At 41.6% G+C, this 21,373-nt stretch overlaps 1 protein-coding gene across 1 annotated transcript in view; it reads right to left on the bottom strand.

The window, feature by feature from the left end:
* Positions 1-7,669: 7,669 nt before the first annotated feature.
* mocos (molybdenum cofactor sulfurase) overlaps positions 7,670-21,373 on the bottom strand; it is a 55,553-nt gene continuing 41,849 nt past the window's right edge. Inside the window, exons 7-11 of the mRNA XM_055162926.1 lie at positions 17,589-17,751; positions 15,701-15,776; positions 12,015-12,157; positions 8,659-8,764; positions 7,670-7,709 (exon numbers count right to left, since the gene is read on the bottom strand). Of these exons, the coding sequence (XP_055018901.1) occupies positions 7,670-7,709; positions 8,659-8,764; positions 12,015-12,157; positions 15,701-15,776; positions 17,589-17,751 (528 nt within the window). The remainder of the gene's footprint in view (positions 7,710-8,658; positions 8,765-12,014; positions 12,158-15,700; positions 15,777-17,588; positions 17,752-21,373) is intronic.

A 21,373-nucleotide genomic window follows, 5' to 3' on the forward strand; every position in this document is an offset into this window, starting at 1 on the left:
ACCTGAGTCATGTCTTTTAATCCAACAGAAGTTGAACCACATCAGCGACACAAGAGCTGTTTTTTTTTTCTTCGCTTTGACTTTCTGCACCGACAAAGTCTCCTGCGCTCGCATCCCAAAAGGCCGAGGAAGATGCAAATGTAGAAGTTACGCGGCTGTAGCAGAGTCCTGCACCGGGTCGGGGACGGGCAGATAGTTGCTGAAACGGGCGGGTTTTAACTTTCTGGAATTTTACGGGTGGAGATTGATTACACACGGGAGGGTCAGGACTAAACCAGAACTAAACCAGGACTAAACCAGCTCTAAATCAGGTCTAAACAAGGATTAAACCAGCTCTAAACCAGGACTAAACCAGGACTAAACCAGAACTAAACCAGGACTAAACCAGCTCTAAATCAGGTCTAAACCAGGACTAAACCAGGTCAAAATCAGGACTAAACCAGGTCAAAATCAGGTCTAAACCAGGACTAAACCAGGTCTAAATCAGGTCTAAACCAGGACTAAACCAGGTCTAAATCAGGACTAAACCAGGTCAAAATCAGGTCTAAACCAGGACTAAACCAGGACTACACCAGAACTAAACCAGATCAAAATCAGGTCTAAACCAGGACTAAACCAGGTCTAAACCAGGACTAAACCAGGTCTAAATCAGGACTAAACCAGAACTAAACCAGGACTACACCAGAAATAAACCATGTCAAAACCAGGACTAAACCAGGTCTAAACCAAGACTAAACCAGGACTGAGTCATGTGGTTTTAAGTTTCATTTCTGTGAGAGTTGCACAAAGCTGCATTAAACACATTATAATGTCAAACGGGCTGATGTGGCTCTGTTTACATGTCATAAAGTTGAATTTATTTATGCAGATTAGTAGTGCAGATAGTACTAATAATAATGATCATTTTAATAATCGATTGTTAATTCTCCAGATGATCGATTAAGAAAACGTTATCGAATGCCCATCCCTATTTTTGACAAAGCGAGGGCCTCTTTAAATAACAGATGTACATTTGTAACAGTGACCGTGCAAATAACTGTTTCTATCTATGTCGTACTTTTTAAGCCCAGATTTAAATAAAGTTATGATTTCTTGTTTTTGTGAGGATTGATGAGCGTCATCAGTCTCTCCCCGGGTCCGGTCGTGTTTGCTCCACACAAGGACAACACCATCTGTACCGTTCAAGCCAAATGTGCAGAGAACAGGTCCCACTGTAGCTTTGAATCAGCTCCGAGCTTTCCACACTAAACAGATTTCCCATAGGTGCCTTCAATACTCCTGATAATGACAGAGTGTTTCCTTAAAAGCAATTCTGGAAACAGATTTGGTCTCCACAGGTTTTATAACACACAAATGAAACCAGGTATCTTTTATTTTGCCAGAGCTGTCAAATACTTTATTTTTAGGACCTTCTTTGGCAGTTGTTTTCTTTTCCTTTTTCAGCTGGCATAACAATCACCTAACACTTTGCGCTGTTTATTTTGTACTTAACAGTTTGCTGTGTAACTTTCTGGTGGAAGGTCTGGAAACTGTTTTTGCCTAAAACAGGGGTCTCCAACCTGTAGCCCGGGAACTCTCCACTCTCTTCTTAGCAGCCAAAGGATTTCTGAATTATACATAATGTGCTGAATGTCTCAAAATTTTATGAACTGCCATTGTAAATCTATCATTTTGATGCCTGACTTTGTGCACTAATAAATGGATAAAGGTTTAAGTTTTATAGGTATCTAAATGTTCTAAGACTTTCCTACGCTCAGTTTCTTATGACCACTAAAATTTGTAGCTCTTTGGTGTTTTCTTTTTTGTAAAATGTAGCTCACCAGAAAAAAAAAGGTTGGACACCCCTGGTCTAGAATGTTTCACAGTATGACATTAAACTTACCATATTTTTTGGACTATAAGGCTACGTTCAGACTGCAGGGCTTAACGCTCAATTCTGATTTTTTTGTGAAATCTGATGTTTTTTCGAGGTTGTTCACATTTCCAATTAAATGTGACTTGTATGTAGAGGTAAGATCTTAAGACCGAGCCCAAGCCAAATTCGGGTCGGGTCGGGTCTAAAATGTCAATCATTACTTCGGGTCGGGTCGGGCTTCAAAAAAATATATGTTTATAAAATGTATGCTAAAACGATGTGTGGATACTAAACTAAGGAATACTTGTTATAAAATAAATAATATGGATAAAACAGAGAAGTAATGTAATGTAATTGGTATTTAACTACTAAACAGGATCCGCAGAGCCAGAGCTCTGCGCACGTGAACGCCCCCTCTTCATTTAATCATCTTCCCCTCCACAAGTCTGCATCTATTTTGACCTGGTGTCCCCAATATGGAGGAGCAAGAAGTTAAACTAAAGGCAGGAGAACTGAAAAGACAAACACGCACCGGTAAGAGTGAGGTGTGGAAAAGCTTCAAATTGAATTGTTGAAAATGCTACAGAAATTGCGTTTGAACTTCGCTGAATGTCGTCAATGTGGCGCTTTGCTTTCATCATCGAGAGCAAAAAGACTGGGCCAAAAAAATCGGATTTGGGTCACTTCAGGCTGTTGCACTGCATTTGTGTTTTTGGTGTGTATTATTTGGGTGTTTATTGTGACTTACACTCCAATGCTACTTATATGATAAAATGTTCACACTGACAGCTGCAAGTGGTTCTAGTCTTGTGTGTGAGGATCTGCTGCTCCTGTTCCTCCTGTACCACTGTCACTTGGCTCTACTGCGCATGTCTCCTGCAGAAAGAGCCTCTGTCCTTGTCTGTATCACGTCAGTCGATCGCACCGTTACTTCTGCACCACTGAACAATTTAACATTTAAACAAACATGAAGACAACCGAAACCATCCTAATAATTCTAACTGGAACTGATGCTGATTCTGACGACAGCGACACAGAAGAGTTTGCGTCGCTCTGTTTACCTCCGGAGGTCGAGGCCGAGTTGTTCAGAAGTGACACCGAGGATGAAGAATTGAATGGATTTAGTGATTTGGAGTGAGATGGAGAGTTTGTTAAACTTGTTCTGTTCTGTTGTTTATGTTATAGTTTATCTGAAGAACTGTTCATATGTGACGTTAACAGTCTGTTGTTCTCTCTTGTATTGTTTTTACCGTATTTTTCGGACTATAAGTCACACCAGCCAAAAAATGCGTAATGAAGAAGAAAAAAAACATATACAAGTCGCACTTTTTGTGGGAAATTTATTTTATAAAATCAGAGACCAGGAACTGACATTTTATCTTGAAAGTCAAGTTTTAGTAAAAACAACAGAACAGAGAACAACAGACAAATAAGCATTAATATGCTAACGTCACTGTTACGACCCGGGGGATTAAACATATTAATGAGGACACAGGAGGCGAAAAGGTTACAAAAGTAAAAGATGTTTTTATTTTTAAGTTAATTTTAATTTACTTTAAAAACGCTAAAACCCTCCCGTGCCTGAAACCAAAGTAACAACTGAAAGGTGGACCTGGTGAGTCGACCAAACAGAACAAAATGATGCAGCACCGGGCCAACCTCGTACAGGGCCGTAGAAGCCGGTACCAACATCGCTGAACTAAAGGAAAAAAGACGTCCCCAAACTAAAATTACCAAACAAAAGGCGAAAACAAAACAGCCGGTCCCACCAGGTCAAACAAAAGACTAACAGCTAACAGGCACCGTGCAGCCTGCGCCGAGCAGCCAGGACAAGGGAGCGCGCATAGTGACGAGCGCGTGCCCAGGTGTGCGGAGGGGATAGGCGGCCTATTTATATGCGAACCAACCACGCCCCAAAACAGACACAATTATAAGAACACACGCAATGGGAAGCACAAAGGGGCACCAGCACGTAACAGTCACATATGAACAGTTCTTCAGATAAACTATAACATAAACAACAGAACAGAACAAGTTTACCAAACTCTCCATCTCACTCCAAATCACTAAATCCATTCAATTCTTCATCCTCGGTGTCACTTCTGAACAACTTCGGTTGTCACTGAAGTCCAGGTCTTGTCAATCCATCCAATGACTTCACGAAATGTTTCATGGCGCATCCTCCTGGTTCCTGTGAAGCTGTGTCTCCATCCCCGCTTTTCTCCAGTCCCTTACAAGTTTCTCACTGACTCCAAATTTTCTTTCTGCTGCTCGATTATGTTTTCACAACTTGCAGCAGGACAGAGGCTCTTTCTGCAGGAGACATGCGCAGAAAACTGATACACAAGACTAGAGCCTCTCGCGGCTGTCGGTCTGAAAGTTTTAATATATAAGTCACAGAAAACAACCAACCCATGAAAAAAATGTGATTTATAGTCCGAAAAATGCGGCGAGTTTAATGCCATACTGTGAAACCTTTTTCCTCCTGGTGAGCTACATTTACAATAAGACAAACAACTACAAATGTTAGTGATCACAAGAAATTGAGCACAGGAAAGTCTTAGATGGAGAACAGTTAGATACCTACTTAGAAACCATGAAAAAAAAGTGCAAGTTATAGTCTGAAAAATCTCGTACTAGAACTTGACTTTCAACATGAAATGCTGGTTCCTGGTCTCTGATTTTATCAAATAAATTTCCCCCAAAAAGTGACACTTATATATGTTTTTTTCTTCTTCATTACATGTTTTTTGGCTGGTGTGACTTATACTCCGGAGCGACGTATAGTCCAAAATATACGGTATATATATGTCCATAGAGACAAACAGTCGATGTCACCAGGCCATAACTTTGCCAGGAAGACGAACTCTCGCGATTTTTGTGAGGTTATAAACTCTTGAGAATCCATCTTAGAACCACAACAACAAACACGGCGACGCTGTCAGACGTACTTCAGCCTATTTGAGCAGAAACAAAGAAAATCCTGCTCGTTTTAGAAAAGCAGAAGGAACCGCCTTGAGCGTTTGGGCCCAGATAAGAAGTCTGAAACCAAAAAAACAGAGAGAACATGCAAACTCCACACAGAAAGGCCTCATGAACCGTCTTCCCGGAGCAACTATGTCAATGTTTGCTACTTTACGCCGTTCCTTTTGAAATGCCCACGTTCTTACCCAGGCTCGGGGGTTGGTCTGTGCCCGTGTTGATAAAATAACTACTGCATTCTGATAAATATTTCAAGTAGGAGCAAATGCCACCCCAGGTCGAGCATACACTTCTCATTATTGTTTGGGAAAGGCTCTGGATTCCCCTCTGGCTTACGATACAGACTCTGCAACTAATATTTATGCACCTTTACTCGGCTGGGTTGTTGACAAAGTATCCTGCAGTTTTCTGTTTGTTTGAAATGGGTTTAAATCGTTCAACAAATCCAGACCTGATGAACGATTTGTGCGTCATGCGGTGGTGGTTTTCAGAGTTTCAGATCCCAGACGGGGGTCTCTATTCATGACATTGTTCTTTGTCATGAAATATTTATTCAAAGGGTAAATTCACAAATGTTGAACCTGATCATTTCTAATCAAAAATAACAATATTTTAACAATACACTGGTCCCTCATTTGTCGTGGGGGTTACGTTCCAAAAATAACCCGCGACAGGTGAAATCCGCGAAGTAGCAACTTTATATTTTACAATTATTATATCGGTTTTAAGTCTGTAAAACCTCTCAGCACAAACTTTATACACTTTTCTCTCACAGGACAGTTACAACACTTTTTTCTTCTTTTTTTTCTTCTTAAAAGTTCTTGCCGCTGTCGTCTTTTTGTTATTTTCTTCCTTCTTTATGGTAACGAACCGAAGATTCATTTATTCCGTGAAGGAGAGTCCTGCACGGGTCAATTTTTGGAAACCCGCACTCGCCCGTTAACCCGAGATTATATCAAACTTTTGCGCTGCCTACGCCACGGACTGAACTGAGACTAAACCAGGACTAACCCAGGACTGATTCCAGGACCGAACAAGGAGAACTAAACCAGGACTGAACTAGGACTAAAACAGGACTAAAACAGGAGTAAACCAGGACTAAACCAGGACTGATTCCAGGACCGAACAAGGGGAACTAAACCAGGACTGAACTAGGACTAAAACAGGACTAAACCAGGACTAAATCAGGACTGATTCCAGGACCGAACAAGGAGGACTAAACCAGGACTGAAGTAGGACTAAAACAGGAGTAAACCAGGACTGATTCCAGGACTGAAGAGGAGGACTACACGAGGACTGAACTAGGACTAAAACAGGACTAAAACAGGAGTAAATCAGAACTAAACCAGGACTAAACCAGGACTGATTCCACGACCAAACAAGGAGAACTAAACCAGGACTGAACTAGGACTAAAACAGGACTAAAACAGGAGTAAACCAGGACTAACCTAGGACTGATTCCAGGACCGAACAAGGAGAAATAAACCAGGACTGAAGTAGGACTAAAACAGGAGTAAACCAGGACTAAACCAGGACTGATTCCAGGGCCGAACAAGGAGGACTAAACCGGCACTGAACTAGGACTAAAACAGGACTAAACCAGGACTCACTGTCAGGACGGGCTCGAAGGTGACCACAGGAGAAACGTCCGCAGGTCTACCCGACACTACCCGCCCACATACCCACCTGTAATATTCCAGAATGTTAAAACCCGCCCGTTTCAGCAACTATTTGCCCGCGGGGACCCGACCCGGTGCAGGACTCTGCCACAGCCACGTAACTTCTCCCTTCCTTCGGCGTGTCCAGAAGTCCAACTTTTTGTGCGATGGTTTGCAGCTTCCTCTGCCTTTTCGGTGCGAGCGCGGGAGAATTTGTCGGTGCAGAACGTTTCGTCGATATTGTTGGTTTTGTCGAGGAGAAAACTTTTTCAGAATCTCACTATTAGAGATCGAACATTTATGTAAATTTGTCAACATTCTGTACTGTACGGGAGACACGGCACGGAGGAGATTGATTGACAACGGTCTACAGCCAATCAGGACGCAGGGGGAGGAACACGACGCACGTTCATACACTGTAAAAAAAAATAAATAAATAAAAGCATGCAAAATTGTACTAAAAAATCCGCAAAACAAAAAGACAGCGAAAGTTGAACCATGATATAGTGAGGGACGACTGTATTGATTTTAGCTGCCCTGTCTGCATTAAAAGGAATTGTATGTAAGATTTAGATTTTGAATTCCATAAACATCACTTTTGTGTCTTCAGATGTGAGAAAAAACATGTTTAAATCAAATATATCTTTTGCTGATAACTATTGTAATGCTGATTTATTCTTAATTACAAAAACAGCATAATGGCCCAGTAGTTTACGTTAAAATGTTGTGTTTTAGCTCTCAAAATATTGTCAGTTTCAAAGCTGAAGTCCAGTTGGTTTAAACCTAAATGAACTCTCTCTAATCTGAATTCTCAGGACCTAAAGCCCGGCACCTGCAGCCAGTCATGAATCAGAGCCGAGCCTCTGCTGCTGCAGTGTGTGCTGTCCATACTCTGAGAATGAGAATGGATGTGTCCTCTGCAGGTTGAGGCTCTGGCAACGCAGGAGCAGTTGAGATTCTGGCATCATTTTAAACTGTAAACAAAGGCTGCATACAGTTTGTTTAAAGCTGGGCAAGTTAATGCTTTAATTTAGCGTTAACTAATGGCTTTATTATTGCAGACAATTATTTTTAATGCAGTTTTTCTTACCGTAAAATCCAGACTATTGAATGCACCTGAATATACGCCACATCAACAAAATTTTAACAAAATTTTTAAATAGGAGGGTTTCAGTCATGTGATCACGATGATGCGCGAAAAGACAAACGCGGCTCTGGAGAACACAGATATGGAGAAGAGTTCTTATTGTCAGGATTTAGAGCCAGGAGCGAGGCAAAAGTACGAGCAGTTAGTCGACAAATATATTGGGCGTGACCCTGATCTTATTGAAAATGAGAGAATTTTCAACCGAAGTAAAAGATTTGCCGACAATCGAGGCAGAGGAGATCACGAACTATTTAGCTCTTCAGACGTCGTTCTACACCAGACAACAGATGAAGGCAAAGTACAAAAGTTTGGAGGCATAGAACTTTTTTTTGTCAGTGGATGGGTCCTCAACCTCGGTGCAAAACGCCTAAATGATGATGATCGTTTGGTCTTCGCCGGGGTGAGTGTTTCTCTTATTTTATGTGTATAGATGTTATGAATCAGCAGTAACCTCTATCCGAACTATTTAATGTCAACAAACGTCGTTCGCCGTTAGTTGTTAATGATTCGTTTATGTTTAGGTAAACCACAAAAAACTATTTATCTTTGTAACAAACCTTTGTCGAAGTGTCACTGCAGACACGAGCGTTAGCGAATTCTGCTCCTCCCGACCGCAAACAGGTTTGTAATCCACTTTTTACGGTGTTGTTCTGTCGACTTTTCCCATTTCTGACCTTTGTGGACGACTGTATTCAGTACTCTAAAAAAAAATCGCTTTTCCTTCTCTCGGTTAGAACGATTGGCACAGCCGGAAACTACACAACACATCGGCATTTTCCTCCAGTCAGTTCACTTCCTGCCCTCCATCTGATTTTGCGCTGACAAACGTAGCCCTGTGACGTCACGTGAAACCCACATATTGAACATATATCGGGCGCACCTGAATAAAAGCCGCAGGTGTCCACGTATTCAAGAACGTTATTAAGTTCAGGTCGTCCACTTTTATCGCCTCTGAAAGTTTTTGTCATCTTTTTGCGTTGAGTCAGTTTGCCACGCTGCCGTCGCCAAAATCTCACCCTCGACTCACTGACACCGAGTTCACGTGCAGCAGCTGTTTCCTTCTTCCACAGACACATCGATCGCCTTTAACGTTCCGGACTATTGAGCGCACCTGAATATAAACTGCAACAACAAAATTTTTACGAAATTCTAAAATTTTACATATATAGGCCGCACCTGAATATAAGCCGCAGGTGTTCAAGAATGTTTTCAAGTTCGGGCCGTCTGTTTTTATCGCCTCTGAAAGTTTTTGTCGTCTTTTTGCGTTGAATCAGTTCTGCTGTCACCAAAAATCTCACCATCGACTCACTGATGTCGCTCGATTTCCCTCTTCCACAGTCACAACAATCGCCCTTAACTTAAAAGCTGCATCATCTGCATTTCTTCGTGTGTTTTCCATGAGGAAGGTGTGTGTATGAAGCGCAAAATAACTGTTCAAAACACAATCAAACTAGAATTTTCCTCGTGCTCTACTGCGCATGTCTCCTACAGAAAGAGCCTCTGTTCTGTCTGTATCATGTCAGTGTCTTGGAGGATTTCAGGAGATTTCAGACTCTCTCGGGGGCGGGGTTAGTTCTGTCAATCAGGTATGAGTGGATGTGCAGCAGTGAAGTTTGAGACGTTTCTTCTCGTCATTTGCACACACGGGTAAGACGTATCACACTCACTAATGTTCATTTAACATCAGAGCTTATTTTATCACACGACAATAAACTATTTGAGCACGCTGACAACATCGCACATGAATGGACACTGTGCCAAACAAATAATCCATCCATATATTCACCGCATCGTTTTATTCGCCGCAGGGTTCAAAGTGTGAGAAAAAAGTAGCGGCTTATAGTTCGGAATTTACGGTATATTTTTTAAAATTGTAAACGTATGTTGCTCACTGGGTTTTATTTTGAAAAAGTCCATCGTGAGAAAGCCCAGATTGTTGCTTACTGCTGCGGCGCTCACAGGAAACATTTAAAGTTTTTAAAGTTTTAAAGTTCTTCCAGACGGCGCAGTCGACGGAGCCAAAGTCACGCTGAACTGTCTTATCACCGGAGTTTCACGAGTCTAAAATACCACCAAAATGCAACACACTCTGTTAATCCCGGCAAATCATTCAGTGAAACACGTGGAGCGAGGCTTCAGCAGACTGACATGTCAGCGCCTTCACTCTAGACGCACATTAGGCACGTCACGCACGGCGCGTAGGGCACCAAGGGTTTGCCAGGGCACCACCGCACGGTCGATCGCACTTCGTCAAATTTTTTCAGTTGAGATTTACACTAAATACTTTATTTTACTGCTGCTGTTCTTTTTTTGTCTTTAAATGCTGATCACATGCACTTTACTTTTGAAATGAATTTATGAAGTCAAATTCCAGGAATTGACAAACTGCATTAAAAGTGGTTCTTTTTTTTGAGCGAGATTCTCCAGCGGAAGAAATAAAAACATGGACTTTACAGACTAGTTCACACAACAAATGAACGACACTTTCACATGTGGACAGTTGTATAAATATCTATTTTTCTTTTATAAAGAAGCATCTTATGGAGCTAAATTATTCCCTGACTGTGGGAAAGATGGACTGGCGCGGGTAGTGTTTTAGTTTGAGTTTTTCCTCGAGTGAAGCAGAAAAGAGGGAGACAGTCTGTGTGAATGTTCATGGCGCATTGATTCAGATTATTAGTTGTTTTTGTTTTCTTTTGTAGTAAGTTGTAATTAGTCCTTATTGGTAGCATTTTTGTTTATGGTTTATTTTTGTTTGACTGTGCGGAGCCTATAAATACGGCCGTTTGTCCGTGGCGCTCTCTCTCTCTCTCTGCTCCTCTGCTCCGTGCACCTTGCTCCACCCGGCCCCGCTCGCCTTGGCCCGCCCCTCCCCCGCTCGCCTTGCGCGCTCCAGTCTCCGTGGGGTCGCCCTGAAAGTGGCCTCGCCCCTGTCAGGCAGGTGCAGCGTGGGCTCCATGTAGCCTGTGTTAGCCGTTAGCCTTTTGTTTTGACGTGGTGGGAGCGTCTGTCCTGTTTTCACGTTTCTTTTGGGGTTCAGGTTGGTTTGGGTTTTTTCTTGTCTTTAGTTCCAGGCGCTGGCACCGGCTTCTTCGGCCCCTGTACGGGGTTGGCTGTGTCGCACCTTTTTGTTCTGTTTGTCCAGCTCGCCAGGTCCACCTTTCTGTTTATTACTTTTCATTATTTTTTTCTGGGCACGGGAGGGTTTTTAAATTTCTTTAAAAAGGTAAAATAAATAAATAAATAAATAAATTAAGAACCAATGATAAATAAAAGAAATTAAAGAGCCATATCTTGACTCCTATGTCCTTTTTTAAATATGTTGAGATCCGCCTTGTGGGGGTCGTAACAACATGCACATCTTCATTTCCAATAAAGGTGCGGTATACACTACTTTTGAATTCATTATTGGGTTTTGGGTAGGTATGGCTATGATTAATCAATAATTGATCATTAAGAATTTCATCAATTACGTTAATTTTAATCGACAAACTGAATGTAGGTGTCTGTGTGTGTCGTGACCAAACAGGTGTGTACATGTGTCTCTGCATCAGAAGGAGCGAGACACAAACAGTGGGTCAGTCTGTAACGAACCGAAGCACAAATGTGGATTTAACGTTGATTTGTACAAGAAATTCCACACTTTCCGTTGCGTTGGGACAAGTGTGAGTCCATGTGCACAGTGGATAAAGCAGCACATATGTTTCTGTGTCCAGTGGGAAAAAGTTTTTCCAGGTGAGAGTCGCTCAATGTGGATGACGAGGCCCCGCCCCCCTCCCCCCGTACGCTGTCCTGGTTTTGACAAACGCAAATCTGGTCACACTGACCTGTATTCACCTGAGTCATGTCTTTTAATCCAACACAAGTTGAACCACATCAGCGACACAAGAGCTGGAGTTTTATCTTCACTTAGTTTATGTAAATTAGTGATGTGGTTTTAAGTTTTGTTTCTGTGAGATTTGAACAAAACTGAATTAAACACATTATAATGTCAAACAGCTGATGTGGATCTAGAGTCGTTATGTTTATATGTCGTAAAGTTGAATTTATTTATGCAGATTAGTGCAGATAGTAATAATAATGATGATCATTTTAATATAAAAACATTAATGATTAATCGATAATCGATTCGTTAATTCTTCCGACGATCGATTAAGAAAATTTCATCGAATGCCCGTCCCTAGTTTTGCGTATAACATGTGATTAATCATGATTAATCACAGAAAATCCTGTAATTAATGCGATTCATATTTTTTATTTTCGCCCAGCCTTAAGTCTGTTTATTATTCCTGTCTTACCGAATGTCGTGATGTAACGTGAACCGCAGCCATAAAGAATCTAAATATAAAACATCACGGTCACTTGACTGTACCTTCTCCTTGGCCGGGCTCCTGTTGCTTCTTTCTCTTGGCGTCTCGTGTGAAATCAGGACTGAGCCTTATCAAACGGCACTTCTGCTGGAGGAAATCTGAGAGCCACTGTGCCACGGCCTCCCCACAGTCCAGCGTCTCCACTCTGAAACACAAAAGGCATTATTATATCCAGGAAGAGCCCGGGGAAATCTGCCGCGGACACCGAGTCTGAGGCCGGACCAGGCACATGTCCAACCAGAGCAATATCAGCGCTGAGGGAGAGAGGGAGTGTGTGTCTGCAGCTGTCATAGAAACGGTAAATAGTCAGTCATATGTGAAGAGGAGGAAGTTGGAGCAGGTTCATTCACCGGAGTCAAGTCTAAAACAAAGGTGAGTTTAAAACGATGGTACTTTCTTTACGACGCCGCGGGGAGTCGTTTTGATCAAGCTCCCGTAAAAATCTTTCTAAAACTCTTCTGGAAAGGTCAGATTTTGTCTTTTTAATGCGATTTTCTCTTCATATCAATTCCTGCTCAAATAAACCTACACTAAATCTAAAGTTTGGACACACCTCGTTAAATGTCTGAATCAAATTTATGAAGCAAGATAAATAGAATTGTGTCGTAAAGAAAAACTCTTAAAACACTCAACAAAATACAGTTTTTTGTTATTTTAATTAAAATGTTGTCACCATTTGCTTTGTCGACAGCGCTGTAAACTAGAGCCCGGCCGATATATCGGTTGGCCGACGTTATCGGCCGATATTTCACGTGGGCATGTTATACGTCGTTATAAAGCTTAGACTCTCTACATTCTGTTCATTTAATTCAATTTACAGATAAATGTCCTAATATGTGTCTCTGCATCAGTATTTATCTACGGAGTCATTTGTCTGTGTGTGTCGTACTGTCCCTGAACACACCACAGAGTCACGTGTGTTTGTTTACATCCACAGACACAGATCCACGTGCAACACTGAGATTATTTTCTTTTTAAGGACAATCGTTTTGAGTCTGGATTAAAAGGACATTTATTAGTTCAGACTTGTGATGTGGGAGGAGCCTGTGTGATGTGGGAGGAGCCTGTGTGAGGCTGAGTGTTGGAAATACGTCGACTTTGAAGCTAGTTTTGGTTCGTTCTGATTGGTTAGTGATGATCTGCTGTAGCTCCAACACATAAACAGTCTGTTTTCTATTGGTCTATTGTAAAGTGATTATATTGGTCGTATATTTGTTACTGGACCTGCATTGATCTGTAAATGAGCTGTGAACAGACGTGTGAATGATGAAATTTGCGCATATAATTAATTACCGCGGCGCACAGCGTTTACGGCCAAAGGCTAATAGTGATTGTTTATTTACTCTATAGTAGTGATGGCTCGGTCGGTAACGAAGCGGCTCTTAGATCCGACTCTTTGAAGCGAACGACGGGAGCCTGATCCTTATTAGGAGTCGTGTTTTCTCTTTCTCTCACTTTTTTTCTCTTCACGTCGCGTTCAGACTCTTGGGAGTTTGACAGCGGCAGCGGCAAAAAACGAAACTTTCAAAAATATATGCATATAAATATATTCAGCATAAAATAAATAAACCAGTATTAATCTTGGGGTCGAGAGACGGAGAGAGATAGAGACCGAGTCCAGACACTCAGTCCTGGTTCAGTTCTGGTTCAGTCTTGTTTTAGTCCTGGTTTAGTCCTATGACATATGATGTAAAGAGGCAGAATAACAATAAATGTTTCCTAAATAAACCCAGTTTAAAATCCACTAGAGCCAAACCTAAGTTTTTTTTTAAATAATTCAAGATTTACAGTGAATTTTTACATCACTAAATATATCGGTGATTATATCGGCAGCTCCAACTCCCATTATATCGGTATGATATCGGCCACCACAAAATCCATATCGGTCGGGCTCTACTGTAAACCCTTGGTCTTCTCTCTCATCATGGCCTTCGTGATGAAGTCTTTGTTTTTTTTTTTATTTTAAGAAACCATTTCAAAACATACAAAAAGCAGTGTCCTGTGGGGTGGACGTCTGACTGTTCTCACTCTTAGGTGTAATGAAGAAGCGTGTCAGATTCTTCTTGCAGCAGTATTTCCCTCCACAACAGTGACTTTGCCGTACTGTGGTGTATTTCACACGTCTGAACTGAAGCGGTTTTCATTTCACAGCTGTGCCGTGTCAGGGTCAATGCCAAACGAGCAAACCAGGGTTCAACACAAAGGGCGACTTTTACATATATATATTTTTTTAAATCTAATCTTCAGTGTGAATGTTCAGTGCCAGTAGTCATGGAAATAAGGAAGAAAATAAATGAAAACGTGTAAAACTTTTGCTCTGTTAGTTTCTAGATAAGATAAGATAAGATAATCCTTTATTGTCTCCCATGGGAGAAATTTGTCTTGGGACAGGGGGTCACATGTTTTATCAAAAAACAGGACGACACAACACAAAGCAGCACATAAACAAACACTGTAAAACAAAGTAAATATGAGGCCAAGTATGACCACGAGTGATGCACCAACAGGACCCTTAAATTATCCTTAACAGGCAGGACCTTTACATTCATACTTTATTAATTATTGCACATTCCCTAAGCCTATGTGCAGTTTTAATTATTGCACATTCCCTAAGCCTATGTGCAGTTTTGATTGCACAATCCCTAAGCCTTTTATAATTATTTTTTAACTGCATTCTCTGAGTTCAGCAGTTTAACAGCTAGTGGCACAAAAGAATGTTTGCCACTAGACTTAGACTTTGGACACAGAACCTCACAAATCACAATAAATTACAATAACAGAGTGAAAAATATTTAAAAAATTGAAACAAACTTCTAAATAAGTAGGAAGAGATTTGTATTAATAAGACATAAATTATATAAATGTATGTTCTGGTTTAGTCCTGTTTTAGTCCTGGTTTATTTCTGTTTTAGTCCTGCTTTAGTCATGGTTTAGTTCTGTTTTAGTCCTGCTTTAGTCATGGTTTAGTCCTAGTTGAGTCCAAGTTTAGTTCTGGTTTAGTCCTGGTTGAGTCCGGGTTCAGTCCTGGTTTAGTCCTGGTTCAGTCCTGGTTCAGTCCCGGTTTAGTCCTGTTTTAGTCCCGGTTTAGTCCTGTTTTTAGTCCTGTTTAGTCCTGGTTTAGTCCTGGTTCAGTCCTGGTTTAGACCTGGTTCAGTTCTGGTTTAGTCCCGGTTTAGTCCTGGTTTAGTTCTGTTTAAGTCCTAGTTTAGTCCTGGTTTAGTCCTGGTTAAATCCTGTTTTAGTCCTGTTTTAGTCCTGGTTCAGTCCTGGTTTAGTCCTGGTTCAGTTCTGGTTTAGTCCTGGTTTAGTTCTGTTTTTAAGTCCTAGTTTAGTCCTGTTTTAGTCCTGGTTTAGTCCTGTTTTAGTCCTGGTTCAGTCCACATGCGGCACAAAAACCTGAAAGCTGAAAAAATGAATCATTATCCATTTTTTAAATTTTGGTTTTTTGAGACAAATAATAAAGAAAATAGTTTTTTTTTTTTTTTGTGTTTTTTTTAAAAACAAAAGAACAAACGACACACAGATACAGACCTGCTCTTGCTTCCACTGAAAGATTAAACTGTACTATTATTTTTTTATATATTGTATTGTAGATTTAATTGTACTGTTTAATGATACTGTTGTGTATGTAAATGTCTCAAGAGATCAGCCTGTGTGAGTAAAATAATGTTTATTAAATGAGTCTCACCTGTCTCCACACACTTTGCTCTGACACACTTCACTCTGAACTTCAGTTTCCAGTGGAACAGAAATACTCTCCATCCCTGTGGGTCAAACACACAACAAACCTGAGACAAAACAGGATTTAACATCAAAACACACGATATTAAAAGAGACAAAATACTGGATAATAGAGCTGTAACGATATCCAGCCTTCTCGATACGATATACTCACGATACGATATTTTGTGGAGGCAAAAAAACCCAAAACAAAACAAAAACTAAATTGTGATTATGCTACTTTTTTCTCATCACAATCCAAATAATTAAGATTTAAAAGTGCTTCATAATTCATATTTCAACATGTGGATTGGACTGAAACAGAGCAAAGGATCATGGTCTATGTAGTTTTTTAGCTGTTGCTGCACCAAAACAATGAATTTAAGCAAAGAGACTTGAGTTTGAGACTTTTGACGATACGATATTTCGATTATTATTACATTCCTACTGGATAAAAATGGAAAAAAAAATATATAGGAAAAATGTTTCACAATTTCACAGGCCAGTAATTTTGTCAGTTCTTGTTGAAATAATCTCAAATTTTCACAGAATGTACAGAAACAGATCAAGATTTTCTATTTAATGTTTTATTTTTGTTTATTTGTGTTTTCAGGTTGAGCCGTTACTTCCCAAAGAAAAGTCAATCCGCGTTTCACCCAAGACTGTGCAGCTTCAATGAAAAATCTGGAAAAAACTCCACCAACTTGGAAAAAAGTTTTGGATTACACCAGGTCTAAACCGGAACTAAACCAGGACTAATCTTGGACTTGAGAGCGAGAGAGAACCCCGAGCCCGTGTGTGATCAGGCGACAACTCCACTTCTGCCCCGGTCCTTTCACCTGCGTTCACCCGGCACTCAGTCCTGGTTTAGTCCTGTTTTAGTCCTGTTTTAGTCCTGGTTCAATCCTGTTTCAGTCCTGTTTTAGTCCTGGTTTAGTCCTGTTTTAGTCCTGGTTTCATCCTGGTTTAGTCCTGGTTTAATCCTGGTTTAGTCCTGTTTTTTAGTCCTGTTTTAGTCCTGTTTTAGTCCTGGTCTAGTTCTGTTTCAGTCCTGGTTCAGTCCTGTTTTAGTCCTGGTGTAGTCCTGGTTCAGTCCTGGTTCAGTCCTGTTTTAGTCCTGTTTAGTCCTGTTTTAGTCCTGGTTTAGTCCTGTTTCAGTCCTGGTTCAGTCCTGTTTTAGTCCTGGTTTAGTCCTGTTTTAGTCCTGGTGTAGTCCTGGTTCAGTCCTGGTTCAGTCCTGTTTTAGTCCTGGTTTAGTCCTGGTTTAGTCCTGTTTCAGTCCTATTTCAGTCCTGTTTTAGTCCTGGTTCAGTCCTGGTTCAGTCCTGTTTTAGTCCTGGTTTAGTCCTGTTTTTAGTCCTGGTTCAGTCCTGGTTTAGTCCTGTTTTAGTCCTGGTTCAGTCCTGTTTTTAGTCCTGGTTTAGTCCTGTTTTTAGTCCTGGTTCAGTCCTGTTTAGTCCTGTTTTAGTCCTGGTTTAGTCCTGTTTTAGTCCTGTTTTAGTCCTGGTTTAGTCCTGGTTCAGTCCTGTTTTTAGTCCTGGTTTAGTCCTGTTTTCATCCTGGTTCAGTCCTGTTTTAGTCCTGGTTTAGTCCTGGTTTAGTCCTGTTTTAGTCCTGGTTTAGTCCTGTTTTAGTCCTGGTTTAGTCCTGGTTTAGTCCTGTTTTAATCCTGGTTTAATCCTGTTTTAGTCCAGGTTCAGTCCTGAACCTATGCAGGTTGTTTTCACCGTTGCCAATTGCTCCAGTTTGACATTTAAATTGTAAGTTATTTCATTTTTTCTCATGGAATAAATAACTGCCCAAATAATCGTCGTAACTCGTCTAAAACGTCATGTTAAAGAGTCCCTCACTCAGACCTGTGGCGTTGAGCTGCAGCTGGTTTCTGGACAGTTGGATCTCTGGTTTGATGAGGCAGAGTCGAGGTTCTCTCTTCTGGCTCAGACACACTCCGTTCACGTTCACCACCATCCAGCCGCGGTCGAACAGCAAACCCCGATCTCCCAGAGGCCACTGCTGCACCTGCATCAGCGCAGGACCACGACGACAAACAGCACAGACAGGATTAAGTCACTACTGGGAAATACTTTGTTGACCACAGAGCCCTGATACTGCAGCTTCTCGTTTGTTACAGGCTCCGTTTGCTTTTGTGTGTTGGAGGCGATCGGTCCACGAGCCCTGGACCCGGGGATCGGCCGGCAGTGTTGGGAAAGTTACTTTTAAAATGTATTCCCTGTTACGTCCCCTTTGCTCGGGGAGAAAGGGAAGTAACAATAAAACCAGGATGTTAACTGAACAGAAGGTTTAACTAAAAATTGTTTATTTTATTTATTTATTTATTGAATAGGGACAGTGCATATTAATGAACATCTACAACACTGCAGTGTAAATATGCCAGATTATAGCAGGACTGCTCAATCCGTGTATCATTCGTTCATTCGTTTTTCAATATAAAACCAAAAATAAGAAAACGAAAAAACAACAGTTTTCTTTGTTATTTGTCTCCAAAACCAAAATGAAAAAACAGATAATGATTCGTTTTTTCAGTTTTCGATTTTGTGTTTAAATGAAGAATGGAAAAAACGGATAACGGCCGTTTCCCGTTTACGTGACGTCAGTGACTGCGATGCCGAACTTTTGCACCGGGTACGGACTGAACTAGGACTGATCCAGGTCCGAGACCAGACCGAGACCAGACCAGGACCAGAGCAGGACTGGGGCGGACTCCAAGCTTTGACTCTGAGCCTCCGCGGGGTCCAAGCCTCAGCTTCGAGCTCCGGCCCTGCTGTGGGCTCTGAGCCTCCGATCTGGTCGGTCTGGTCGTCTCTGTCTGGTCGGTCTGGTCCTGGTCTTGTCTCGGTCTCAGGCCCGCTCTGGTCCCGGTCTGGTCCCAGTCTCAGTAGCGCTCTGGTCCCGGTCTGATCCCGGACCTGGTCCATTTGAACCAAAAGCTCTTAGTTCGGTTCGTTTTCGTTGGTGTGAAAGCGTCAGTTGGATGCTTTGCTCCACCTCGGAACCAGCCGCGGTTCTGGAGCAGCCCGTCCGGACCTGTAGTCCACAGAACATTCTCACTTTCCCCGCACGGAACCAGCGCGGAGACGATGACACGGAACCGCTCGGACCGCTGGTCTCGGTCTCAGTCTCGCTCTGATCCCGCTCTGGTCTCGGACCTGGATCAGTCCTGGTTCAGTCCGTACGCGGTGCAAAAGTTCGGCATCGCAGTCACTGAAGTCACGTAAACGGGAAACGGCTGTTATCCATTTTTTCCATTCTTCATTTAAACACAAAATCGAAAAACTGAAAAAAACGAATCATTATCCGTTTTTTCATTTTGGTTTTGGAGACAAATAACGAAGAAAACTGTTGTTTTTTCGTTTTCTTATTTTTGGTTTTATATTGAAAAACGAATGAACGAATGATACACGGATTCTGCTCATTTCCATCTGTCGTCCCTCGGCAGGAAACACCACAAATTTAAACAAAGCAAAAACAAGTAACAAATCTATACTAAAAGTGTCCACAGGTCTGGTTTTTCTTTAGCCGCTCTTTTAAGCAGGACTTGAAGGTGGCAAGAGTTGAAGTTTCTCTTATTGATAGTGGCAGACTGTTTCAAAATGTTGTTCCTCTGACTGAGACACAGTTTGACCGAGTGTTGTGCGTCTGTGTGGGACGTCACAGTTCCCCTGAGCTGTGGCCCTAGTTCCACTCACAGTCTTTACTTTAATAAAATCCTGTAATGGAGGAGGGGCAAGTCCATGCAAAACTTTATAGACAAAACATCCATATTTAAAACCAATAAAATTATTAAAATTAAGCAAATTATACTTGTCTAAAATAGTGCAGTGGTGAAGTGAGAATGGTTTCTTGTCCAATATTTTTATGTCTTTTAAAAAAAGTGATTCGATGGGTTTGAGTTTTGTGCAGCAGCGAGTGACCGTGTGGTTCTGCAGTCGTCTATATGGGACAGAATCATGGAGTGTAAAAACATTCGTGCCGCATATAAAGTCATAAAAGGTCTTGCTTGTCTAAAATTCACTAAGTTAAAATGAACAGTTTTTGATTGGCCCTTGATGTGTTTCTTAAATGTCAATGTCGGGTCCAACGTCAGTCGCAGGTATTTAAACTCTTTGACGAGGCTGAGTTCCACGCCGTCCAGAAAGACATTGGACGCTGTAGATCAATTGTTTTTTTGCTGAACATCATGCAGACAGTTTTCTTTATGTTGAGTTGCAAGCATGAATTCTTGACCCACTTTTGGAGTCATGGCTGTTAGTTTTTCTGAAGCTTCTTGTACAGTTTTGGCCTGTGTAAAAATCACAGCATCGTCAGCACACAGATGGACACTGACATCTGGACACATTTTAGGAAGATCATTGATGTATAAACTAAATAAAATAGGTCCTAAAATGCTACCTTGGGGGACCCCTGTTGGACAGTGAAGGTAGGACGATTTAAAACCAGAGAGGGAAACACATTGTTGTCTGTGGGACAAATAAGATTCAAACCAGCACAGCGCCTCTTTAGACAAACTAAAATAGGATAATTTAGATAAAAGAATCTGGTGATTTACGGTTGTGTACAATGTACAATTGTGCATTTATTATTGACAGTGTAAGGGAAGAACAAAAAAAAACAACAGGCAATTGAGGTGAAAATAAATAGGAATTAAACAAAATAATCTAATAAACTAAAAAGCCCTAACTAAGTACAATGTAACAAATCTAACTCAAGTTTTTCTGCGAACTGTGGGCTTCTACCCTGTGTTTTTAAAGTTTCATTCATATGTTAATACGTCCTGTAATTAATCTCTGTGTTCCTTGACATGCTGTGTATGTTTTTGGACTTTGGAGTGTCAATGGGGTTGGGATATGATATGGACGGTGAATTTATATGGGACAGATAAGGGGTGTATCTCCAACCTTTAGCATCTGCCAGTCTGTTATGGGACACGTGTTGGGACAAAGTGCTGTGTGTGTTTCCATGAAGATGTGAACTCAACAGTTCTGCTGGTATAAAAGGCATCCAGTTTTTCTGTGCATCAGTGGGGGAACGTCGACCGCGTTGTCGAGGGACGACCGACGCACAGAGAGACGCCGCGTAGGCAAAATCATGCTGAATCAACTTGAATCTTGAGACCTGAACCTGCCTGACTCAAATAAAGAGACATGTCTGAGAACTGTTCTAACTCTCCAAGTCTCTTTCTTAAGATCCTCTGTTTAGGCTGCCTCCAGGAGAAGCTGACAGAACAAAAAGGCGTCTCGAAGAACTAAACGAGGCAACAGCCGGCAATTCAACAAAATGAGACAACCCAAAATATCAAACTAAAGTGGCGAGCTGGCCGCAGTGACCCAGCCGCCTCCAGCAGACGGAAGACGGTCCCTGTTCAACCCGCGCTACCACAGGTGTCAGGTGGATTGGTGGGAGCGCAGGGATGAAGGGCCGATCGTCGATGCGCCGCGACCCCAGCCTCCGTCCCGCGTCGGTTTCTCCCGCGCACCCGGGTCCAGGGCTCGCGGACCCAGAGCATCACACACACAAAAGCAAATACAGAAGAACGGGAGCACACGAACAAATGTCAAAGGACCGGGGCCCGTAACATTCCCCTACAGATTACAGATTACAGATTACACACACCAAAATGTAG

Source organism: Boleophthalmus pectinirostris, unplaced genomic scaffold, assembly GCF_026225935.1.
Source record: "Boleophthalmus pectinirostris isolate CB_2022bp ecotype Guang Dong unplaced genomic scaffold, ASM2622593v1 HiC_scaffold_5, whole genome shotgun sequence".
NCBI lineage: Eukaryota > Metazoa > Chordata > Actinopteri > Gobiiformes > Gobiidae > Boleophthalmus > Boleophthalmus pectinirostris.